General features: G+C 37.6%; 1 protein-coding gene across 1 annotated transcript in view; it reads right to left on the reverse strand.

Moving 5' to 3' along the window:
- Positions 1 to 20,805, reverse strand: part of LDAH (lipid droplet associated hydrolase) — a 1,619,373-nt gene that overhangs the window by 1,469,588 nt on the left and 128,980 nt on the right. The window contains exon 3 of the mRNA XM_044062623.1: positions 17,799 to 17,957. Within this exon, the coding sequence (XP_043918558.1) occupies positions 17,799 to 17,957 (159 nt within the window). The remainder of the gene's footprint in view (positions 1 to 17,798; positions 17,958 to 20,805) is intronic.

Below are 20,805 nucleotides of genomic sequence, written 5' to 3' on the forward strand. Positions count from 1 at the left end.
AGAGTGGCGCACAGCAACAGTTATCCCGCTCCACAAAGGTGGAGCCACAACGGACCCCAGGAACTATCGCCCTATAAGCCTGACTAGCCTGCTCTGCAAGGCTATGGAACGCATCATCATGGAACTCATTAACAGAGACATTAGGAACCTCCAAACCTTGGACCCTACCCAGTTTGGTTTTGTTAAGGGCAGATCATGCCTCTTAAACCTGGTGGACTTCTTTGAGACAGTTACCAAGGCATTAGATGAGGGAAAGGAGGTCCACACAGCCTACCTGGACATCGCAAAGGCTTTTGACACCATTCCCCATTCTAGTATTATAGACAAGCTCACCAGCTTGAACATAAACCCCTACGTCATGAGATGGGTTGCCAACTGGCTCATGGATAGAACCCACATGGTGAGAGTTGCAGGCTCTACATCCGACTATAAACTGGTTACAAGTGGCGTCCCCCAGGGCTCAGTCCTAGGACCCCTCCTGTTCGGTATATACTTCTCAGAGGTACAGGCAAGCATAGGAGGACTATGGCTGACCAAGTTCGCAGACGACTGCAAACTAGGGGCCATAATTGATTCTCTGATACAGACACCCTCTAGATGGGTCTCACTGAGACGGATACCTGGTGTCAAAATCATGGCCTCAAGCTAAATGCCAAAAAGTGCATAGTCATCCCCTTTTGACAAAACAAAGTACCTGCGAACTACCACATAGGTGGTAGTCCCCTAAATACAGAAAATGTAGTAAGGGATCTGGGGACCCAAGTAGATAGTAATCTCTCCTTTGATAATCATATTGCCAAGATGGTTAGAAAATCCTTCTATGTGGCCCACCTAATCACAAAAGGGTTCGCATCTAGAACAAAAGAGGTTATTGTGCCTCTCTACTCATCACCCATTAGACCCATCATAGAATACAACGCCCCATTTGGGATGTACCTTACAAGACACCTGCAACAGCTGGAAAGGCCACAAAACTACCTCACCAAGAGGATTACTGGCCTCAGACAGATGCCCTATGCAGCCCGACTCAAGAAACTCCAGCTGTACTCGGTTGCATACTGCTTACTCAGAGGTGATCTCTGCCTGACATAAAGGCCAATTCCAACCCAGAATTGATGGACATGCTCCACCTAAAAAAAAACAAATCTCAGAGAGCCACATGTTCTAGAAATATAAACCTCACCACAGCGATAAATAGGACATGCTGGAGAGATAGACTCCTATCCCAGAGACTCCCCATGCTTTGGAACAGGATTCCAATATACATCAGGCAGAGCCCCTCACTAACACTGTTCAAGAGAAACCTTGACGGGTGGATGGGAAACAGAAAATTTACCCAGGGGATCACTGCACTGGCTCTGCTGGACAGTGGCGCAGGGAACTAATGGCTCTGCTGGACAGAGGCACAGGGAACTAATCTAAGGGGGTGGCGAAAGCCAACACATTCTGGCTAGGCTTATGAATGCCCCTGGGCAGATAGCCTAGTACTTACCTATGAACCTGTGAACCTATGAAAAAAGGTTTCCCTGTGTGAACGTAAGCAATGATTCTTTGACTCACTGTTCACCGCAAACATATAGCGAAAACAGTGAGCCAAAAAACCCTAAAAACACACACAAAAACTTTTCAGCAGGGGGACAAGCCCCCCATCCCCCAAAATTATATATATCAGCACCATGGCAGAAACATAAAGAAGAAAGGGGGAACCCCCAAAAAGTGCACCTCTGGCTCGTACAATACAATACATTTCAGTAAAACTCACAGCAGTACTAAATTCTCACACTAAAACTCCTCAAGGAATGCAGCAGTGCAAACGCAAGCTGAGAAACATTTTCAACCCACAAAAGGAACATGTCCATGCAAGGGTTCCTCCACTGTTCAAGTAAAAGAAGTCTAACTATAAAGTCAAATTCTGGTCTACCTAAAATGAATTTGTTGCAGGCCCAAATGAACCTGTTCTTACCCAAGGTATCCCATTCCAGACACAAACGTACATAGCTTCTCTACAGCATCCTGCCTAGGCAATTGGAAACATCCTTCCTTCCTTCCCAGGCATTACTTGCAAGGTATAAGGGCACACCTCTGATTGAAGCACAATAACAATTTCTACTTGAACTCATACATGACAAAGAGCTTCCCCCTTAAGACTGTAATGAATCACATCTCCCATGCCCACAAAAAGCCTTCCTTTTACACAAAGACAAACTACATACTCAGTTTCATGATTCACTATCGTATCATGCAGGTATTTCCTCACTATCTTCCAGTATATACCATTACCTGACTACTGTTAACTGCATTTATTTACATCCATCCACAACCCCTTTTTCCACCACTTCAATCATCTACCATATTATTTAAATGGTTCCCTATTATATGATCAAAGATGCATTCTTTCGAATGCATCTTGATCGAACTTGAAAGCACGAAACAGCATATAAGCGAATTCTTTCCCTGGGAAAGAAATCGCTTGTCCGCTTTCATTATTTTGACATTTTCGTCACTGTAGTGCGATCTCGGAGTTGGTATATTCAAGTAAGGGTGTGTGTGGGGGGGCACAGCCCCCATGTTGGGGTTGTGTGGGGCGAAGCCCCCCAATTTATGTAATGTTTTAAAGTTTTTTTTTCTTTTTTTTAACAGCAATTTTTTATTAGATTTATTAGCGTTAGATAAAAGATTGCAGGTTATTAGATAGTTCAAGATTTGTGAATGGATGCACCTCTCAAGTATTTTTGATAAGGGTGATAGCATAGCTATTGGCTGGTAATTTGATAATTCTGTTAAGTTTCCACCTTTATGTACTGGGATGATTATGTGATACTTTCCAAATTTTAGGGACTTGTTTTGAGATGGATTGACTTATTAATATGGATAATGGATAGGCTATTGCTTCTGCAGAAATTTTTAGATATACAGCAGGTAGACTGTCTGCAGCAAGTGTTGTAGGTTTAAGCCTTTTGAGATATATATGTAACTATGGTGTTTATTGGGACAGGTTGGAAAGAGAAGTTATTGGGATCTAGTGTGCACTATGTGAGTCTGGGTAGGGGAAAAACATTTACTGTTTGTGACAGTTAGTACGGATTTAGTTAAATATCTGTTAAAATGTGAGGCTATGTTGTCTTTAGTATCGGTGAGTGCTGGGGAGGGAGTACTAGTTTGTCCTAGCTGTAGGATTTTTTTTATGGCAGCCCAGAATTTCTGTGGAGTTCTTTAATTGGACATTGCTATAGTAATTTATTTTGCCCTGTCAAATATGTTTTTTTAGCTTTATTTCATAGTTCTAGATATGTTTGTTTGTTAGCTGTAGTTTTGTCATTGAGCCATGTCTCCCAGGCGTTATCTCTAGTTTTTACAGAGATCTTGATTCTTTAGTTAGCTGGGGGCATAATTGGATTTTATCCTTATTTTTCTAGGGGGGGGGGCAAGATGTTTAGGAAATGAGAAAGGGTGAGTTAAAGTATTTAACTGCAGTATCTAAAGGGAGATCTCTGAGTGCTGCCCAGTTGCATTTTTTAAACTAATTACGAAGTCTTGGGGATAAATCTTTTATCTCAGATTTGGTGGTAGATGATAAGTTTATGTGGATTTATTTGGTGTTGGAGAATGTAAGTTGGAATATAGTCACAGACATACAGAGTGTAGGGATAACTATGGCCTGTTTGTAAGGATCCAGTCTAGGACTGAATGTTTATTTGATGTTCTGTCAATTCTAGTACATGTTTGGATTGTTTGTGAGAAACTGTATAGAATAATGGGTCAGATGGATTTTGAGAGTTGCAGGAGAGCCAGTCAACATTAAAGTCACCCATTATAATTGTTTCCTGAGGAAGGGATGTTGCTGTCCAATTTAGGATGTGTTCTAGAGTAGTCAGATTGCTCCCACTTGGAATGTAGTCTCCTACTATGTTCAGATGATTGTCTCCTACTATGTTCAGATGATTCTTTGGATTAATTATTAGTTTAGTAAACTGTATTTCAATGTTGTTAAAATTTGGGATGGTTAGGTCTAGAGTTTCTAAATTCAGATTGTTTTGTATAGAAAGGTGATACTGCCACCTCTTTTCTGTTGTCTACCTAGCCTATGTATGTTGCATCTTGGGGAGAAGTATTTCTTTGTTGGAGATGTCTGGTTTCAGTCAGGTTTCTGTTATAAGGAGTATATAAAACAAGGGTGGCATGCACTTCTTGAATTTTGTTCATAATGCTCCTGAGATTTATATTAAGTAGTAGTAAGTCTGTACCTTTTCTGAGGAGAGTTAATAATTGTTGGAGATGGGTTGGGATGTGAAGATCTAGATGGTTTGGATTTGTTTGGGGGCCAGGGTCGGGGTGAATGCCCCCATTAAGTACGAGCTGTGATGCAATGTGAACTATACATTTTAAGTATTCTGATATAAACTTATCTTATTTCTGTGTAACTTTATGGTAAGATTGTTGTGTGAGTAAGGTAAATGGTGCATGGATTATGTTTGTGGGATTACAGACAGTTGGTGCAATTATTAAACTTGTATGTTTTAACTGTAATGGGTCTGGGTAGTGTACGTAGATTATGTGCTGTTAAGTTCTGTATGGTAAGAGTTTATATGAGCTGTAAAAGACAGAAATAGCAGGATTAAGGGGTATAAGATATCATATTGCTTACTATTGTTTCAGACATGTCTAAGTTAAAGTAATAATGTTATGGGTGTGTAGGAGTAATTGTTAGTTGTAACTGATTTTTGATATGTGGGGGATTTAGAACTATTGTTTGGTTATAACTTATTACACTAAAAGATGTAAAGTAGTAGGTAGTTAAGCAAGTGGAATGTGATATACGAAAGCAGTATGATACTGTTTAATTGGATAACTGGAATGATATAAATTTGGATTTATCTTAGGAGTGATAGGATTGCTTTACTTCATAGGAGTGGCTATTTGGGAATAAATTTAGGCATAGTGGGGTGGGTGGGAAATGGGGGTAGGCTAGGGAAGCAGAGAGAGCCCAAGCGAAGTGAGGGTGAACTGAGTGGGTAGAGCCAGTTAGTTTGCTTGTGACCAGAAAAAAACAATCAACAAAATGGTCTTCATTGAAGGTAGGTAGGAAGTTAAAAGAACTGTAATCCCTTAGTGATTTTTATTATTAAAGCAAAGCAAGTAGATTTTACTTATTTGTAAAGAACACTCTGAAGAAATCATATAGGACTGCAGTAATTACAAAACAGCTATAGAGTAATTTTGTTTTTCTTAGCATTATACACTAGCAACAGCTATAAGTAGAAAAACTACATCTATAGGCAATTAAAGCTTACTATTTACCCAACAACAACTAAGGGCAGAGAAATACACTTCCAGCTTATTTATCAGATGGGGGGGGGGGTAAATGTAACAGAAACTGCTTGATATTGTTCCTGGTGGTGTGCTCTCCAAATACCCTAATAACAAGCCAGTTAATTAATCAGAGTCTCGACCATAAGCTACATTGATTTTTGGATGCTGCAAGTTTCTTTCTTCCAGCACTTTATAGTTCCTGGTCACTTGAGTGAGTTCACCATGCACAGTTAAATGAATTTACAGCCGAAATACTGGACATTTTCAGGGATAGTTGCTAGAGTTAGTGCACTGTAAAGAAAAGATATAGAATGAATATGTTTGCTGATACACTAGTAAAGTTCTACTTAAACAAAAACCTCTCCTCACTTACTCCAATCACCTCTTGTGGCAGCTATGGCATAATACATCATACTTTTGAAACTCTTAAAAGTATTTAAGTAAAAGGAACAACCAAGACTTGCAGTAAAATAGAGAGATATACATACAGATACAATTAGGAAGCTTAAATATTGTATGCAATTCTTATGGGAACTATGCTACAATACAATATACTTATGGAAATGCTGTCAGTATTACTTAAAAGGAACTATCAAAGAGAAAAACACTGCAGAAAAATAAAGATAATTTAAACAATTAAAAGCTATCACTCAGTCCCATAGGATGCTGATAGCATTCCAATTTCCAATTTTCTTAAAATAATCATGTGACGACCACTACAATCATTAAACAAGTAAAACCTTGGTAAGTTTTGTAGAGGGACCTGTACATTATAAATGTAAAACTTAGCCTTAGAGATAATTACTAAAACTACTGCATAGTTGTTTTAGTAGTATTGAAAGTTATAACATCAGCATTTCCGAGAAGGACGTTAATAAGCATGATAACAGCTGGTATAGAGTCAATAAACACAATTATGCATCATTACCCCTTATATCAACAAAAATTCAAATATGAAAGAACAGCAAATGTTAAATGCTATTAATATTTTAAGCCCTGCATTTCAGTAGCATACAATTTAAGGTGCATTTAGAAAATAGCAAGGATGCTTGCATGGAGAGCACACAGGACCAGTGAAGAGAAGAGCAGTATCGGAGTTATTTTTTAAAAATGGTGTCCGATCTTCAGCAGGTTTAAATTAAGTAACTGGGTACCTCAGGGGAAGGGAGAAAAGATTACCTCCTTAGTCAAGTGGGAACTGGTTCCTACAGGGAAAAACAGAGCCAGTGTGCTTATGACCAGAAAAGAGCAATCAACAAAATATTCTCGGTTGAAGGTAGGTTTGAAATTAAAGGAACTGTAGTCCCTTGGTGATTTTTACTTTTAAAGCAAGTAAATTTTACTTATTTGTAAACAAAACTCTGGGGAAACTGTAACGGACTGCAGTAATCACAAAGCAGCTAAAGGGTAATTTTGTTTTTCTTAGTATTACACACTAGCAATAGCTATAAGGAGAAAAACTACAGCAATAAGTAATTAAGCTTACAATTTTACCCAACAACAACTAAGGGGAGACAAACATACTTAGAGCTTATTTATCAGATTTTTTGGGGGGGAGGGTAAATAAAACAGAAACTGCTTGAAATCGTCCCTAGTGGTGTGCTCTCCACATACCCTAATAACAAGCCAGTTAAATAATCAGAGTCTCAACTGTAACCTACAATGATTTTTTTGATGCTGTAAGTTTCTTTCTTCCAGCACTTTACAGTTTCCGGTCACTTGAGTGGGTTCACCAAGCACAGTTAAAAGGAATTACAGCTGAAATACTGGATATTTTCAGGGATAGTTGCTAGAGTTAGTGTAATAGACTTTTTGATGCTGTAAGTTTTTTTTTCTTCCAGCACTTTACAGTTCCCAGTCGCTTAACCCTGCAATCTTTGTTAATTTTTAGGTTGCCTACAAATTTATTTATTTAGTTAGTTTTGCTTTTTCCATCATTGCTTCTAAAACATTTAACAAACTACATTCTGTTTTGTTTAAACTACTTGCTCAAAAACTTATCTGTCCTCTGGAATGAAATAATTTCACTAAATTACTTTGTTTTAATTTCTCTACCTGATTACTTTGTATTTATTAACAGGGTAAATCTGAACAAAGTCTTGTAAAAAAAGAAAGAGTGACAGGGTGGGAAAACCAGGTAGGGATATCTGATTTAACTTATATAAATAACCATTGTGTTATATTTATATCAGTTCATAATCTTCCAATTACATTACCGTACTTGCTGATGATGCTAATACATATTTTCAGCCCACTCTGCGGACATTCCTATTATCCTGAATAGGATAAATGCTGTTGCCTTTGTCCTTAATTATAAATTAAATCCAAGATAATTCCATTATAGTTCTTCCTTTTGCAATTATTCAGTTCTCAACCTTATATAGTTTCAACCAGTTAAAAAATAAAAACCCTTAAGTATGTATACTCCCTCCCCAAAAACAAGCATTCACAAAATATACACAAAGTTTAGTAGGAATTTCAAGAACTGAAAAAAAAATAGTCTATTCAAACATGTTCTTTGTTTTCTAAGGTCTTGGTTAAATAATATTTTCCTAGGTTATCCTTTCCATTTGAATTCATCACTGCAAACTGACAAATTGTACATTTTTAAGAGCAAACAAAACAATCAAAAAGGAGTAAATCCATACAGTCATGTAAATATCACAGAATTGCTTACTTAAATTAAATTATGAAATATTAATGATGGCATGAAAAACTGCAATAAGCTGGAGAAAATGTAACAACTCTTTTTAGAAGGAAAGTACAGGAGAAGTGAACTAAGCCACAAAAAAAATGTAATGAGTGAAGAAAATGTAAACAATTATTTAAGAGATAAAAACAAAACAAGTTGTATTATACTTGCCTTTTTAGTAAACATGTAATATTTTTAAAGAAGTGTATGAAATGGCATATAAAAGTTGTATAATAGCTACTGAAGGAAAGGAAAGTATTGATTCTAAAGTCGTAGCTATATGGGTTATATCCTACCAAGGATATGACAGCCAGGTAGCTTCCAAAGCTTCAGGGCACCTTCCATGCACCCAAACCAGTCAGCTTGAGTTGCACTAAAAAGACAGGTTTTGGTGCCAAAGCCTTCAGAGTTTTCATGCCAACACAGGCAGGGAGAGTGAGCCCTGAAATGACAATGGCAGGAATAAGAAAAAAAAAATCTCCACATCCTGGCATAAACAACCCACCAAAAGACAACACAGCTGGAGGGAAGGAGAGAGGCTACTGTGGCAGGGATCATTCGAACATCTAATGTTATGGTAAGTTTACTTACACAACTGTACATGTTCATCATACTGATGACTGCCACAGTAGCCTTAGCTATATGGGTAGATTATCCTAGCTTACTACATTTGGGAAGTGGAAGGAGAAGAGTCCAGGAGCCCCTGGAGAATGTTCCAAGCAAAGCCTGATTTAGACCTAGAACAGGAATCAAGCTTATAGTGTTTTAGAGAAGTAATTACACAGGACCAAGTTGCAGCTTCTAGTATACTACTTGAATCCAACCAATTCCAAGAAAGCTACAGATGAAGCCAAAATCCTGGCAGAGTGTGCCTTGACTCTGCCTGGAACAGTTTTGTTGTGGTGAGTATAACAAAATGTAACAGTCTTATAGGTTGGTCCTAGGCTATTGGCCCTAGGGCCTAGACAACAATTCCCTGGCTATTTCTTTCCACAGTATTTACTTCCCTGGACAATGATTTGGAAATGGTCTGTTCTGACACAGGTTGTCCCTTCTTACCTTCAGAAGAAATGAACAATTGATTCAAAGATTTAAAAAAAATTAGTTCTGTCAAGATAGAACCCAATTCTGTGTGGACATCCAATGTATGGAGTATCCTTTTTCCAAGGTCTATACCATAAATTTGAAATTCCAAAATATCGAACACCATAAGCTCGAACTTGGAATTTCAAAATATGATAACATCGAACACTCAGAATAGCAAATTTTTTCCCAGGGAAAAAATTTGCTGTTCCGAGAAACATACACACAACACAAGCACACCAAAATAAATAAACCACACACATACACTTAACAAAACCCTACTTCTAACCCTACAATAAACCGTACATACATTCCTATCTATCCACTAACCGTAACCTGCACCCTAACCCTAAGGTCTGTAAGTATTGCACACTTACCCTACGGAACTATACACAAACAAACTAATTAAAACACACACATACACTTAACAAAACCCTAGTTCTAACCCTACACTAAAACTATACATACATTCTTATTTATCCACTTACCTTAACCTGCACCCTAACCCTAAGGTCCACAATTATCGTACCACAGTGGAGGAAATAGCGAAGCCATGGAACGGCCCACTGAAATCTTGCCCTCGGTAAGAATTCGATGTTCCGGGGCTTCGTTATTTTCATCCTTCGATGTAGTGGGTTCAATATTATAACATTCGAAGTTTTGCAACTTAGATGTTATAATATAGACCCTTTTTCCATCACCTTTAGATTCAGGAAAGAAAACGGTGAGATGGATAGTTTGGCTTAATGTAAATTCAGATACCTCTTTAGGCATAAAAGAAATATTAGTTCTCAAAGAAGCATTGTCTCTGTGGAAAATTAGATAGGATTGACTCACCACAAGTGCTTGCAACTCAGATAATCTTCTTGTACAAGTCAGAGCTATCAGTATTGTTTTCCATGTTAAGAACCTCAAGTGAGTCAGGTTAGCTGGTACAAGTGTTAGCTTTCTCTAACACAAAATTAAGATCCGAAGGAAGGGACACAGTTTTTCTTAGAGGCCTCTTATGTAAAACCCCTTTTAAAAACATTTAGACATAAGAATGCATAGAAAGAGGAGGATCCCTGGACTATGGCTGATAAATTAACCTTGATGGAGTAATAAGAAATGTTATAGGATAGTAAATCACACAAATGTTCTAAAAACAGAGAACAACTAGCCCAGAATAGATGCTGGTTATGTTGTTGGTACCAACTAGAAAACCTCTTCCATTTACTAATAAATGATTTTCTAGTAGCAGGCCTTCTTGCCTCCATTAGTACCTGCTACAAGTCCTCAGTAAAGAGGTATAAATGGAATTAAGACACTATCATCCAGGCAGTCAATTGAAGCTGATTGGCAATGGGATGCATCAAACACCTCTTTTCTTGTGTGAGTAGATCCACCCTGTGAGGAATCTTGTAGTAATTGCCCCTCACCATTTCCAAAAAAAGGAAGAACCACGGTTGTGTAGGCTTGAAAGGAGCCACCACAATAATCTTCTGGGATTCCTTCTGAATCTCGAAGTACCCTGGATATCAGTGTAAAGGGTGGAAAAGCATAGCAGTACCTCCTTGTCCAAGAAAAAGAAAAAGCATCCATCTTCCATCTACATAAAGATCTCTTTTTCTCCTGTGGAAGAAAAGCCCACTGAAATTTGGTGTCAAGCTGACACCCCAAGAACACAGGTCTGTGTGAAGGAGTCAAAAAAGACTTTTTAATGTTCTCCTAGAATCCCATTTTCTGTAAGAGATCTCTCACCCAAGTAAAAGATTCCTGACACTTTGAAAAGCATTTAGCAAAGATAAGCAAGTCATATAAATATGGAAAAATGTGGAAATCCTGTAGCCTGCAATGGACTATAACTAGAGCTAGACACTTTGAGACCACTATTGGTGAACTAGACAGTCCAAAGGGGAAGGCAGAGAACTAATAGTGTCATCAAGACAAACAAACTTTAAGAAACGTCTGAAGTCAGGATGAACAGGGATGTGATAATAACTATCTTTTAAATATAGTGTTACCAGGAAAATTAAGCAAGAAAGTAGAGGTAACAAGTTGTAAAGTGACATAATTTTGAATTTGGGCACAATCACAAATAGGTTTAGAAAAGAAAGAAAGATCCAGAAGTGGTTTCCAAGCATTTTCTTTCTTTGGCACTAAAACATCCTTGAATAAAACCTTTTCCCCAAATGGGAAAGAGGAACTAGTTCTATCACACCCTGGGACAGCATGTGATTAAGGACAGGTGGAAATAAGAGTCAGGTCTGGTGGATGAGGGATTACCCCCTGGAAAGAAGGAATTTATTCACAATGCCATCTGTAGCCTTGATGAATGATCTTCAAAACCCATTTGTTTGAAACGGGTTTATATCAGTCTGTCGAAACGGCTGTATATCGAATACCAGATGTTCGAACTGTAAAGTTTGAACACTGGTAATCGCAAATCTGTGACCCACCAAATTCTTTCCCAGGGAAACAATTCGGTGGGCCATTTCTGTGGCTTCACGAGTATCAGGACTGTGGTGGGAAATTATGGGTTGGGATCAGGTAAGTGTGCGATTGTGTGGATGTTAGTGTTAGGGTGCGGGTTAGGTGAGTTGGAGTTAGGGCGCGGGTGAGGTGGGTGTGCGATAGTGAAAGACGTTAGGGTTAGGGCGGGATATGTGAGTTAGGGTTAGAGCGCGGGTCAGGTGAGCGTGCGATAGTGACGGACCTTAGGGTTAGGGTTAAGGTAAGTGGATAGGTAGTAGTGTATGTACAGTTTAGTGTAGGGTTAGATGTAGGATTTTAAGTGTATGTGTGTGGATTGATGTTGTTTTGGTGCGTTTGTGTTACGTGTGTGTTTCTTGGAACAGCGATTTTTTTCCCTGGGAAAAAAAATCGCTGTTTTAAGACTTCGATGTTTTTGCAGTTCGTGGTTTGAAGTTCAAACATATGGCGTTCAAACTTCAGACGTTTCGATGAACTGATATAGACCCGTTTGAAACTGTATGTTGCCAAAGAGAAAAGTGGAGATTGAGACTTTCTAGAAGGGAAATTGGGATGCCAGAGTGGGATGGTTAGAAGAAGGTCCCTTAAACAGTTCTGACTTAATGGACTTTCCACGGTTTTGGGAGATTCCAGAATTGTTTTTTAAAACCTCCTTGCTGTTTCTTTTTAAATGTCTTGTTTACTGGCATCTTGTTGAGACTGTTTGTTTGTTTATTTATTTATGCATGCATGCATGCCAAAACAGAATGACGGGTTAGAGAATCCCTTAGAAATTTTGGAAAAGAAGGACTGAAAAATCTTGGAGATTCCCTGTATCAGCTTACCCTTCTCATCACACTTTCTGATCATCTCTGCAGCAGAAGGGCTAAAAATTAAATCAGTATCCAGAGGAGAATTTAAAATCTGATTTATAACATTATCTGGGAGTATCTGAAAACCAAGCCAGGCAAACCTCCTCAAAACATATCAGTGGTCGTAACCCTGGAAGAAGTTTCAACTGAATCATCCATACACTGTAAACAATGAGTAGTGACTTGTACAACAGAAGTAACTAATTTAAATCAGATTTTTCTTCTCAAGAGGAAACTACAGACAAAACATTCCTCATACATTCACAACTAGTCAGAACAAACTTTAACATATGAGCCTGACCATTCAAAATTCTGAAAAATCAAAGTTGTAGACGCATGCACTTTTCACCATATCATCAGTATAATCTTTCCATCCTTACCAGAAAGAGTAGAACTGGAATTAATAAAATGTTTAGCAGCAATAAGATTAACTAAAGCTATAGCTGCTGGGTTAGGTTTGGGAAGAGAGTGCAAAAACTTAAAAGACTGAGGAATTTTATACATTCTATCTGTGTTTTTAGGAGAGCAGCTGTCTGACTACCAGAAAATTGCAGACAGTGAAACACACACACACACACACACACACACACACACACACACACACACACACACACACACACACACACACACACACACACACCAAATCTCACAGAACTGAAGGAATGGGTGAAGGCTCTGAAAGTTCCCTCTGTAAAAGCTCATAGTATTTTTCTATAGGTCTGAGAAACCTCAGTGTTCTCCCACTGAAAAACACTGGCAAATTCTGGAAATAGTCTCAGAGAAAGAGAAACCCCAACATGGATGAGCTCTCCTCTGAATTTGATCCAGAAATCTGAGGAGAAATCCCTGTATCTGTCAATTAATCTTCCCGTCCAGACTCAGAATCTTGAATCTCTTCAAGAAAAGAGGTAGCCCTCTTTCTTTTACCAGACACTACTTTTCTAAGAATGATCAACAGCCTGAATTAATCCCTGAGACAGACCCAGTAAACTATTCCTGTCTGAGGAAATCTGAGGAGGAGCAGATGTATATTTAGTTTTCTGTTTCTTTCTGACAGAAAAAAATGGGGCCCAGCAGTGTTATTCATGGCAAAGGTAGCTTCCCAAGGGTGACAACATTCTGGCAAAACAGGGAAGCCTTCCGTGTTCCCTCTCCCAGGATTGACAACAGTGGCTCTCCCTTGCCCACTGATGGGACCCCAACAGCTGCAGAGGATGTGGTAATCCCCAGTCCACAGTGGTACTAGATGCTACAGTAGAGAATGTGGGTTAAAAGTTGACTGGTCTGAGGTACAACTAACGACCACAGCAGAGTCACCCACCTGTGGCCGAGGCAAACTGCTAGTCTGCTGTAGCAGCAGAGGCTGTTTGCTTAACTTCTTTTTATGTCTGAAAGAAGGATCGACCGTGGGTAAACAGTTTCTTTTTTGGTCAAGCCGAAAATGGTACCTCTATCCCAAGAAAAAACAAGCAGCAAGCACTGGTAAAACTTAAAAAGTCACTTTTTTAACATAAAAACACAGTAAAAAGCACTTTAAAATGCTTTGTCAATCCCAAAATTAAAATAAACACAATTTCTCCATAGGAAAAAAGTGGTTTTCAAGTAATTTAAACAACTTTTAAACCTGACAGGAAAAAAGACTGCTCTAATTTTTTGCTTTTCATCCAGAAAAAAGGAGGTCATTGTCCCACTATACTCATCCCTCATTAGACCCATTACAGAATACAACACCCTGTTTGGTATGTACCTCTCAAGACATCTGCAACAATTGGAAATGCCGCAGAAATACCTCACTAAAAGAATCACAGGCCTAAAGCAGATGCCCTACGCTGACAGCCTTAAAAAATTCCAGCTATACTCTGTCACATATTGTCTATTCAGAAGCGATCTCTACTTAACATACAATGCCATGTCAAACCCAGAGCTGTTGGACATGCTACATTTAAAGAAATCCCAAACCCTCAAAGCCACATGCTCCAGGGATCTAAACCTTGTCATCACAATAAACAAAACATGCTGGAGGGATAGGTTCCTGACCCAGAGACTCCCCAGACTCTGGAATAGACTGCCCATACATGTCAAGTAGAGCACCTCATTGGCTCTCTTCAAAATGAACCTTGACAACTGGATGGGAGAAAGGAAATTCACCCCGGAGATCACGTCAGTCGCCCTGCTAGACAGGGGCCCAGGGAAGTAAATAGTGTGGGAAGCAATAGCCAGGGAATTGTTATGGCTAGGCTTGTATAGGCCCTAGAGCCGATAGCCTAGTACCAACCTATGAACCTATAATTTAAAAGTACAGTAAAATCTCATGGCAGTCCATTAAAATACAAACTCATAGCTTTCAAATATCTTTCCTTAACAGGAAAGTGTTATAAAATAAAAAAACTTTTTTAAAGATTTTGTCCTCAAAGGGAACTTGTATGCCCAGAAAAGGAACAGTACAAGCCGATTGTCAAACCTCAAAAGACTCACAGGAGTGTATACGTCTGTGGCAAAAAACTCTTAAGGCTTGGTATCCAAACTTGTTTTGTAATTAGCTCAGCTTGAGCTGACTGATAGCTTGGGTGTGGCCTGAAGCTTTTGAGGCTGTCTGGCTGTTATATACAGGATGTAACCCATACAGTTAAGACTACTGCAAAAGTGATCAATCGGTAGCTGTACAGTATAAAACTTATGTGGGTGTTAGACTGAGGGCGTTCTTAGTGAGTTCACTATAGCACATTAAGGTAGAATAGGCCTGAAAATGTACAGTTAGACCTGTGTTTTCATGTATGCATTCAATTTCAGGGAAAGACAGTTCATTAGAAAGGAAAAGATAATCTTGCTGGCTAAGCATGAGATGTGCAGAAATACAGAATGTTCCTTTCTCAAGGGAAAGATAAGTGTACTTGCAATGCAAGGCTGGATAAAGAATAGACTGCAAGGCGTATGCAAGACAAGGTTTGGAAACCAAAGCTAAAGAGTCATGTAAAACATTACAGGGTTTTTGTATTATTAGGATATACTTCAGACACGGTCAGGGAAGTCAGTAAGTTAGCTTTTGGACTGATTATATAAAAAGGTATTTACAGTACAGATACGCGAGCCTGAGTACAGAAGTCAGGTCAAACATCCATACTACTCAGGAGGAAAAGACTGTTTCAGTTGATATTATTCAGGAGAATCAGCATATACATGCAGAAACTTTGGATATATTTATCAGTGCTGTTATTGTTATCCAGCATTCCAGAATTTCTACTGACTATCGTTAAACAGCACAGTTATTGAAGACAGTATTCAGATATTGTTAACATTTAACAAAACATTAATCAAACTACAGTGTTTGCAGACTTTATTGAGAAAGTACAAAAAGACTTGGCCCATAAAGGAAAGACTGGAACCTGTTCAGCACAAGTTTGGGTGATTAACAGATAAAGAATTTTTTTCCAATCTCATTTGAGTTGTTTCCAGTTAATTCCAGTATAATTCAGTCTTATCAATTCTTTCAGTGGGTGTGGCAGATCTTAGCAGTTACCTGAGAAAGCAGTGTGCATTTACCCAGCACCTGCAAGGCTAAATGTCCCTTGCATATTAACTGGCATTAAAATTGTACATGTATAGCCTAATTAGAAATAGTCCAAAATTACTTAAAATTATTAATTATTATACTAACATGCCTTATAGGCCGAGTTCTGGGGCAAGTACATAAAAACAAAATTGTATGAATCATACAATTTTCGACCTGACAATCTTTTGAACTAAGAGAGAGGTCCTGGTCCAGTGGCTCATACCATCTGTTTACTTACTCCAACTTGAGGAAAAAAAACAATGTAATAAGCACGAATAACCGTAGGATTATGTAGCAAATTTTGTACAAAACACTAAAGCATTGGTGAGATTGGAGCAATGCCAAAATTAGTGAATTTCACCACCACAGAGTTCTACAGAGAATCACAGGATCAAAGAACGATTTACATGGATTCTTGTCTCTTGGCCAAAATGGAGCTAAGACTCAAACATATCAATGTGAAATCTGTCCGGATTCAGCCAAGTAACAAGATGTTCTTTAGTATTTTTAGGCTGAATCACTAAAATCACTTAATCATACAAAGTGCCCTTCATGTTTAATCTGTGAAAAATACATTACTTGTTCATAATGGATGTACCTTAAACTGCAGGCTTGCATGCCTGATAGTAACAACACTTGATTACCAATAAAGGCACACCAAAAGCCTAATCTGTTCACAATGTATTTAATTTTTATCTAATGTACCTACAGCTTATACTGTACAGTCCCTAACAGTCATCAAAGAAAGAAAATGACTTTAGCCTAGTCTGAACATTTCAAATGACTTAAGAACCTTACTCCTGAACTGACGTGCTGGTATAATGGAAGGGAAAGCATCAATACCATTTACCCAGCTTTGACAAATGGCCCATGTCCCAAAGGTCCAGCTGGAGAGAAAAGTTGTAAGTAACCAATGGACGGCTTACTGCTTCATGGAGAAGAATCACATAGTTTTAGCAACCCCCAGACAAGCAAGCCAGGAATTAAAATATATGCCAAAAAATTACAGAAAATTGTGAAACAAAAAACAAAACAAAAAAAGTAGCCTTTCTGCATCTTGCACCCAAGAAAGCTCATGGTACACACAACATAAAAACAAAGAATAAAACCACTGTGCCATGAAAAAAAATATATGTTTATTAAACACTTTCATCTACAATAAAACATACTTCATCAGATAAAATTTTGTTTTCATTTTACCATTTTTTACTGTTTTCTTTTGTTGAATTACACATTATATGTACAAAAGCACTACAAACCTGCTTTGGGGTAAAAGCAGGGATTATGAGTGGGGGAAGGGGAACATTAAATAACATGAAGAAAGTTTCATATAGCTGTTATTCAAAGTGAATGAATAAGCACAATGATCTATAGGTATGTCACTAGTGGCAAGGCAAGTGGGCCTGAAAATCTTAAAATACCTAACAAAAAAATATAATGTGCACAGACTGGACTTTTTTATTGTTGTTTATTAACTAGGTCACTTCCTTAACCTCTACATATGCAATATTCATCACATTGACTAAATGTCCAACCTGTTCTAGCTATCTATCCTTGAGGCAAGAGAGCAATGGTAATTACAAACCGTCTCACAGTTCTGGGTAAACCAACATTTCAAATATGCCCCTCTTTTTTCTGAGTCCCCTGATCAGTCATCACACATGCTTACAATGCAGCAGAAACCAAAATACTTCATCCACTTGATAAACCCATGCCCTCTGCATTTTACTCTCTTGACTTCATTAATTTCCTGGAAATCAGGCACACTTTTAATTAGTTATGTCTGGATATGTGAAAGCTGACAAGCACTTTTAACATTTTTGGGGGGGGGGGTACATACCTGGAATAACAAGAAATAACACTCTGGAAATGTTGTCAGACTTGTCTAGCCCATGTATTTGCTTGGGTCCAAATTTTAAAATTTCAGTTGCTGCTCCACCACAGGAAATAAATTCACAGATAGGTTGGTCTTCTAATACTGGGTTTCCCATACTACAGGCTAAACAGAAAGAAAGAAACAGCAAAATATTTCATTTCTGAGGTACAATGTGTTTTGTTTTATATAAATTCTAATCAGTTTCACATTGAATAACTTTGATATTAATTTTTTCTGTTTTTTTCCCTTTTACAGCTTTACAGTTCAAATACTGAACTGTTTCCTTCTACACCATTAAGGAAAAAGGAGTACTGAAATGGCATGACAGACTATTTAATTTATTTAAAGCTACTGGAGTTGCCAGAATATGCTAGGCCCATTTTCGGCAAAGAGCCAGGCAGAAAATCTCCTAAAAACTACACAACAATTAATAAAGGTACAGAAAGCGGAATTTAATTATATCAGTGATGAAAGATATATGCATACGATAGTTATAGATGAGGCAACCATAACTTTGTATTTCATTTTTTATTACAATTTAATAACTGGTTGTGGGGACTGGTCAACATACCCTTTTCAGCCATGACCCAGGCCCACAAGATAACAATACAAAGTTAAAACACTTTTACAAAGAATAAACAGTTGACAATACATACAATTTATCACTTACAGTTTACAGTAATACTGTTCATATTTGTTCTGTAAATGAATCAATACAGGCTGAATAACAACTTGTATATCCCCACATTACAACACAGATTGACAAGCACTTATTTACAATATTTACAGTTAACATTTACAGGTATGTCGCAGCAGAATTAGCAGACATATATTTGTATCTGGAAAGTACTGCAACGTAGATTGTACTGTAAAGTGCAGAAGAGTTTATTGCCCTTTTTTTGTAAAAAGCACAGAGATTCCTATAGCAAGATGTGTTTAGCTTACTTTTAAAGAGGTCCAATGTACTTTCTTGTCTAACTTCAGCAGGAAATTGATCCAAAATGGTAGGCACCAGCTTAGAAAAAAACCTCTCCTATACAGCTGTTTTCAATAAGAGTTAGGGTTTAGGGTTTCTTTGTGGTTAGCAGTTTTGCTGCTTAAATTGTAGTTTGTTTCTTAATGGAGGGCAATATAAGTGAATGCTTAACATAGCACATGGACAGGCTTGCACTATTATAAGAACATAATTCAGGTTATGGTCTGCAGGGTGTAAGACTTGACATCTCCAAAAAGGTAAGTTAATTTAACAATCCGCTTACCTGCTACTGGTGAGTTTACTAGAGTGACAGCCTTTATTGGGAGAAAATACATTTTCATCTGGAAGAACATTTTAAATATTTATTTCCATTTTACCATTACCTTGTGGAACTAGCAAGATGTTAAACCAAGGCCCATATGCATGAGTTGGCAATAGCTTAGATGGATTTAAAAAGATTCCTTGGCCATTATCATAAAGTGTAGGGAGAAAGTTTCCCTAGTGTCCTAGCTGAAAAGAGGCCATTGGCCTAGTAGGACTAATCTAGTGAAGAAAGTGTGTACTGAAGAAATTGCTTGAAACCACCACGATGTAATTCAAACCGCATTTAATGGAAATAAAACAGGAACAAATAAGATTGCGCTTCATCAGGTTACAATCTTACAAAGACTTCCATTACCTTTTATAGTAATGCATTAACCACAATTATTCAATTTACCAATTAGTTCAGTTAATTCAATTCGAGAATCATAGTCTTAAAAATGCATAACAATTGTACATTCAACAACCTAGCACACCATTTAGAATAGGCATCCTAATGATATTGTTTATTAATGCAACAATACCCATCATTTAAAATTTAAAATTTATAATCAATGGACTTATATCAAAGTATCAAAATGCATGAATTTCCGTAATTGTTAGCAATGAGCCTCATTAACTATTATTCAGGAAGTAATGTCCATATTTGGAGGGAAGATAGCTTAAAGTATGATTTTTCTTATCAGTCTTGTTACCTAATTAAGACACCAACTTCATAGTGTTCCATTTGGTTCAATATTATTAAGAACATAAAGTTCAAAGCATAATAAGCCAAAACAATAGGTCAATACATCCTAGCTAGAACATAATAGAGCCAGCCATTGCTGATAGTAAAGTCAAATTTTGGAAATATGTATATAGATATCCATTATAAATATCCATTATCAAATACGGCGTTATACAAAACATTTACATATATCTTCAGTGATGCATAAAGAACAACAGGTTCAGGCCTGCTTGTTGTTTAAAGACGCTCTCGCAAAAGCAAGTCAAAGACCAAGCATCATCATCTATGCCGTATGAGTACATGTCCAAAGTCAAAGTAGCTACATACCACTTCCACCAAGACCATGACATGAGTCATTACAAAAGTAAACAAATGCTACGTAAAGCAAAAGCTGTGCAAAAAATGATGATAAAAACATCACAAGCAACCAGATATTATTTATGTATGCTCCCAGCATAATACAATGCTATTCACAGAATTCACAAAACCCCATTTAATTTCCGATGAAAGAAGAAAGTGTAAAATAAAATAAAAAAAAACAAAAAAACAGAATCTATTCATAACATATTAGGCATATTATATGACCATAAAAATAAATACACAGGAACCACCCGCCCAATCTGTGTATGCACCTCCGAGTCCTCAGACCAAATGTAACAGAACCTTACACATGAAACAGTGGCTGCTCCAAGACTGAGACACAGAAAGCCAAGTCCTGGATAACAAAACCATCAAGGCCCTTTTTAATATTTATAAACACTGGTTCAAATGTAATAAGGTACATAAGTGTAACATAATATTATACAACTTGTACAATTATTAATGTGATGCCAAATGATACAGGAGTGGATTAGAAGTACCCCTTGATGTGAATACATAACAGCTACTGAGGAAACTTTTAAACATTTTAGAAGTATATTCCCTTCATTTCCATTTTCAGAAATTAT

Source organism: Protopterus annectens, chromosome 2.part1 (assembly GCF_019279795.1).
Source record: "Protopterus annectens isolate FY-2018-M chromosome 2.part1, PAN1.0, whole genome shotgun sequence".
NCBI classification, from domain to species: Eukaryota; Metazoa; Chordata; order Ceratodontiformes; family Protopteridae; genus Protopterus; species Protopterus annectens.